Raw genomic sequence first — 6,000 nt, 5'->3', positions numbered from 1 at the left:
ATTTTTTTTTTGACTACCCTGTTTTCACCTGCAGGCTTCCTTCAAAAGGAAGGGGTGAATGTAGTGAACTGGGAATTCAGTATTGGTGCAATGCTCTAAGGACTGGCTTCTCCCCCGACTTAACCCCCCTCCCCCCGCATATCCTGATATAAACCCTGAATCCCTGCCACATGTGCCATTCTTATTGAATAAGAATTCAATTCATGTTGTCTCTCTCTGGTCTTGAGTGCTCTCTGTCGTGCTACACACTAACCATCTGAGACTTCCATATTCATGTAACAATATTTATTTCTATAAATGAAATTCTTGTCCTGCACATGTCTCTATGCATGTTATGTCTGATTGTGTTCCTCCATGTTTTGCACCCAGGACTGGGGAATGGTGTTGGTCGGGTTGTACTTGTACAATCCATGACAGCAAACTTGACTTGATATGGAAATATATTTCTCCTTTCTAATAACGTTAATCTGAATTTAGTAGTTTGAATGGTGCTCTTCTTGTCTGCAGCCCCCCTTTTTTCAGCATGAACTAATAGTGGCTGCGAGGAGGTTGCATTGTTGATTTGACACCATCATGAAAAGCTTGATGGAGAGGCCCTTCTTTCAAAAATCGACGTGAATGCTGCCATTTGGAGTGGGGGAGGTGGATTGTTCGACTTGGCAATGCATGGGTGTGCAGCAGCCACACAGCCCGCGGAGCCAGAGGGGAGAGGAGCCTCGATCCTGATGACGTCACGCGGCCGGCGCTGCGTCACCCGCGCTGAGCCTGAGCCATGGCTTCACCGGATCCTGAGGTAACGACCAACTTTTGCCTCTCGCACTCGCCCCTTCCCCCACTCCCGCCCCCACGTCCAAACGCCGCCGCGGGGTATTTTCACCTGGGCGGAGGCCTCGGGTTGTTAGAGCGCCGCCCTGCAGCTGGAAAATATCAGCCGGCAGGTTGGGTTTTTTTTAATTAAAAGTTGGCGCTTTGTGTGCGTAAAAAAAAATAGGCTGAGGGGGGTGGCCTGCTGGTCGGAGCGGGCGGCCCCGCAGCCTGTGTAACCTATGCTTCGGTGGCGACTGTGGGCAGGGAGTGCAGCAGCGAGGCTGGTTCCCGGGCGGCGGGGAACGGACGGACGCAAGCCTCACTCCAACGCCGAGGCACTTGAGAAGATTTTTGTTTGGGAAGCGTCTGGGGAGAAGAAAGCATTTGTCAAAAGAGGGGAAACCCCCCCCCCCCCAACTCCTACGCTGAATGAGAACAGCGTGTCTTGCCTGTAACGCGCGGGTCTGCATTGAAAAAGAAAGGTGATATATTCTCTGTGGGGGTGGCTGGTGGGAAAGATGGAGGATGGATGGACACCTTCCCAATGGTCAACAAGAAGCCTCTTCCAAACGAAGCATGCCGAAATGCTGAGCTTTCACAGAGTCTGTGCATTTCTGCACTTTTTGTATGTTTGTTTACACTATCACCATTGATATTTTTAGTTTGGAAAAGCCCTCTTCCAATCTTGATGAAAATACTTTTTTTGTTAAGACTGTCCAGTCAGGAGTAGATTGGCTCTCTTTTCAGGTGTCTCAGTTTGGATGGAATGATCTGGTGGTACATTAAATTGGCTTTAAAATATTATTGTGTGCACTATTCAGTTGTTGATCAGGTTAAAAAAAAAACAGATCATTTGTGTTGCAGGTGAATGGCAAAGTAGAATTTTGCCAGTGGTTGAATGTGTCGTGCTCTTGATGTTTTTGTTTGCTTAGTACAAACTAAGATCGCCAGCACAGACTTTAGATGTCCTGCTAATTTGACATCAGTGGCAAGAATGAACATGGGAAGGAATTGTGTGATCTGATTCTGGGCATTTGACATCCATCTCTATCCTCTTATTCTTCAGTTTGTATTTTGTCCATGTCTCCAGCAATTCACTTTTTTTTTGTCAATAATTATTCTAAAGTTAAGAGCCTTTAGAGTATTGTCTTGTTTTCTGATTCTGGATCAGGAAATTCCACTTTAGTTGGTAGCCAAACAATAATTTCATTAAGGCCAGATGTGACTGTTTTCTCATAGAATTTATTTCCCTTTTGTCTGCTCACTCCTGACTTGGTTAAAGTTTGCTGTCTTAGTCATTTTTAAAATATAAATCAATGTTTTTTTTTCACTTAGTGAATCACTAGAAATTTCTTTAAGTTGTAGCTGTAAAATGTGCTTGGTGACAATTTTACCAAGGCAAACTTGCTAATGTCTCATTGTATTCTTGCTCTTTTTTTTAAACTGAGGTCTTCAATTGGATACAATAGAATCAACACAAATAATATCTTTCTATAATTGGGTTTTCTAGTGAAAACTGGTCATAACTGGTAGCATTTTAAGATCCGTCAGTGACAACATTTGGCATTAATACATGTTTGTATTTTATCTCCATCCATTCTTTCTTAACCAGAGAATTTTTTTTTCAGTATTAAGAAATAGAAGTGTTTTGCTTCTGTTCATGTAGCATTACACTTCTGGTAAATGTTGTGCACTTCCTGAGAGTAGTTACTGATTTGGTCACTGTTATCTTGGGTAAGATTCAAGTATTTGAGTATATTGACATTGACTTTCCATTGATCTGGAAACTTTACCAGTGGCCCAACTAGTATGCATGGTGATATTTAGTTATTTTTGGAATTACTTGAGTTGGAGTTTAAGATTGAAGATTTCTCAGTTGGATCTGCTCCCAGGACATGATCATCTGAGATGTCATCCTGTTTTTAAAAAGGAAAAATGTGGCTTCCCCTCTACCATCATCAACTTGGTGCTCACCCACATATCTTCCATTACCCCCACACCTACCCTGACCCCCTGCAGGCGCAACAACATCAAGATTCTTCTTGTCCGCATCTATCGCCTCACCAACTTCCACATCCAAAATAATATCCACTACCTACAAGCATCTTCCTTTCTCCTCTTTCTCTGCCTTCTACAGGGACCCTATGTCTTCCCTCTCTCCCTCCCTCTTTCTCCCTCCCCCCCATCCATATCAAATTAACACCTTTGTTGGTCTTGCACCTCCTGCTGTCCATTCTTCCTTCTCCAGCCTTTTAATTCAGAACTTGTCTGCTTTTCACTTGAAAAAGGGCTCAAGTCAGGTTATATAATCTTTACCTTCTATGAATGATGTGAGATCTACTGAGTTCCAGCATTTCTGTGTTTTTAAGAGCGAAGGTCTTGATGAAGGTTGGGACTGCACGCCTTTCAAGATGGTAACATTATCCAATAGACAAAGTTTAGTTGCTGATGAAGGATTAGAGTTTGAAGTAAAACATGAATGTCTGCGGACACTGTGGTCGAAGTAAAACCACAATGCTGGAGAAACTCGGTAGGTCTCAGAGTCCTTTATTAAGCACAGATAAAAATACATAACTGTTTCTGGCTTGTGCTCTTCATTAAGGGATGGGAAAATGTTGGCAGGATTAGAGATTGCCCTGTACCTAATGTACAGATTTTCAATTGTATTGAATGATCGAGCTGAAGTTTAAACATTCAACTAGTTACATCAAACAAATGAAGAATTGTGGCCATTGTTTCACACAATATAGTGATTTTGTTTTTACTCTTGGTTTAGTCTATAGAATAAGAGCTTCTCAAAAATAGGTTACTGTGATTTAAAGTATTTTTTCTATTTATCAATAATGGGAAAAAACTCCAAACCTGGTGAATGGACATAAAATATGAATTTGTGCAAATGTTCAAACTACTTCACTTTTTAAAAAAAAGTGTACTTGGGGGTTCTTTTACTTTTTCATCTTTTTCCTAAAAGCGAAGTCCATTTGTCTCTGCCTTGACCATTGATTAATATTTTTCCACAGATGAAGTAAAATTGGCAAGGAATGCATGCTGTAGATTCTTCATTGTATTTAGATTGTTTTGTTTAAATGATGCTTGTACTTGTTCTGTTGCACCAGATCTCTTGCTGATGACCAACTTCCATTCATACTGTATTCGGTTACTATTCTGTATTCAAACACTAATGCAGAATATTTAATATCAATCTCAGACCAGATGGTTTTGACAGTGGATTAATACTGTTTATCTTGATAAGACTGAAGACCTGAATACGATATTGGGATTCAAATTTTGTGTGAAGTAGTGTAGTGGAAATATATATTCAATTACAAAGTATATTTTCAATGGTTAAAGAACCTGAAATATTATGTGCTTAGAATCTTTAATTTGTTATTATAAAATTAATTGGTTTTCTTTAAAGATTCAAAGTAGTGCAGTGCATTAGATTCCAAATGGCAGGCCTTCATGTCTGCCAGCAGCTTGGACCATGAAATGGCTGAATCTGCAGTGAATTTGTATCCAATGAGCATGCTCAGAATGCAGAAACTGAACCAATAGGGGGTGTAGAAGAGTTGGCTTATATTACTGTATTGAGGTGTAGCTGATCAAGCCACAAATATAAAAATGTTCCTTTGTTGAGTAATTTGAACTTTTTTCTGAAATCTTTACCTCCAGTAGTTACTATGTTCTAGTGAGTTTTAGGTGTCTTCCTCTGGTGACTTGATGGATTAGTGAAATGGGACAATGCTGGAACTGTCTGCAACTATTAATTCAACATTCTATTTCAGGCTTACCATGGATTTTTTTTGTACCATTTTAATATGTTAAATTATTGAGAATTTGAAAATTTATACATTTTTTAAATAATTGTCTCTTGCAACTTATCAGTGTTTGATTGTTGAGCTGATTGTGGCTAAGGAAGAAAATTGGTGAAATAAATTTTCTTCCAAGGTCTTGTAAATTTAAGATGAAGTTCATTTATTCATCTTTGCTGAAGCTCATTGCCTAAAAGTTCTAAAATGATACTGAAGCACAACTGAAAACATGCATTATACAGTTTGCTAAAATGGATGAAGGATGGGTTCCAAAATGACACTTTGGCCAGTAGCTTGATAAAGCAATTTTTAAAATATATGTAAACTGTTTCATTGTGTTATAGTCAAAGACTGGAGCCATTTTTGATGGCAAAAAAACATTAAACTTTTATCCAAAAATAGAATAATTTGCTGTATTATACAATTACATTAGCTATTTTAAACAATGAACACTTTTAAGTTGGATGGCAAATGGAACATGAATACTATATTGAAAAGTAGCATTCAACTAAAGGACAGTATTTTAAAAAATATTTATAAATTAGCAAATTTGCAGAGACTAAATTATCAGAATTGTAGCTTGCTTGACTAAGGCTCCAGTTTGTTCTTTAAATCTATCCTTGTGCTGTCATTTGGATTGAGCAGTATTGGTTCATTACTCTCAATTGCCATATTTTTTCAATAAAGTTGACATTTAATGATGAGCTTATTTTCTCATTTCATTAAACAAATAAGTATTTTGAATTAAAACATTTTGGTGTTTAATACTGTTAACAGGTGATCAAATTATGTTGGAGTTGGGATGATTTTCGTGAAATACATTGTAGAAGTTTTGGATTGAAGTTTGGATTTACTTTATTAGCATAATAGCATTGATGTCTCCATGTGTACGCTTGAAATGAGAATGATAACTCCATAATTTATAAAATGGGTTTCTAAATGTTTTTTTATCACTAAGCAATAATAAACAAAGACGGTGTCCTTGCTAGTTCCAAGCAGCATCATCCCATCAGTCCCATTTCCCCCATCAATTCCATTATCATACTTTTAATATTTGCCACCACAAGGTGTAATTTTAAAGGACAGATGTAATCTTTCAGCATGTCTTTGGAAACTTGGGAGGAATATGTAGCATTTGGAGAAAAACCATGTAACTGGATGACCATAAAAATCTTCATTGAGAAAATAGTGAGCTTTGAGCCATGTAATGTACTCCCAAAGCATTCTTGAATACCCTCCCTGGCATTTCTAGTATTTTAAATGACGGGTATGTTTAAATTCAAACTATCTGTACAGGAATATATGAATAAGGAACTGTTGTTAACAGCTGTTATTTCAGTTTAACATATTCCATACAGTAAAATAAAATGTTTTTGGTATT

General features: G+C 38.2%; 1 protein-coding gene across 5 annotated transcripts in view; it reads left to right on the top strand.

The window, feature by feature from the left end:
* Nucleotides 1-690: 690 nt before the first annotated feature.
* LOC138762269 (histone-lysine N-methyltransferase EHMT1-like) overlaps nucleotides 691-6,000 on the top strand; it is a 302,471-nt gene continuing 297,161 nt past the window's right edge. The window contains exon 1 of one of the 5 annotated variants that reach the window (XM_069935973.1): nucleotides 691-793. In XM_069935973.1, the coding sequence (XP_069792074.1) occupies nucleotides 773-793 (21 nt within the window). In that variant the 5' untranslated portion in view covers nucleotides 691-772. Of the gene's footprint in view, nucleotides 794-917; nucleotides 939-989; nucleotides 1,290-6,000 lie in introns of those variants that run through there. The other 4 variants (XM_069935979.1, XM_069935988.1, XM_069936007.1 and 1 more) reach the window with 4 other exon arrangements.

Source organism: Narcine bancroftii, chromosome 1, assembly GCF_036971445.1.
Source record: "Narcine bancroftii isolate sNarBan1 chromosome 1, sNarBan1.hap1, whole genome shotgun sequence".
Taxonomy (NCBI): Eukaryota; Metazoa; Chordata; class Chondrichthyes; order Torpediniformes; family Narcinidae; genus Narcine; species Narcine bancroftii.
This window is presented reverse-complemented; position numbering and strand designations above follow the sequence as displayed.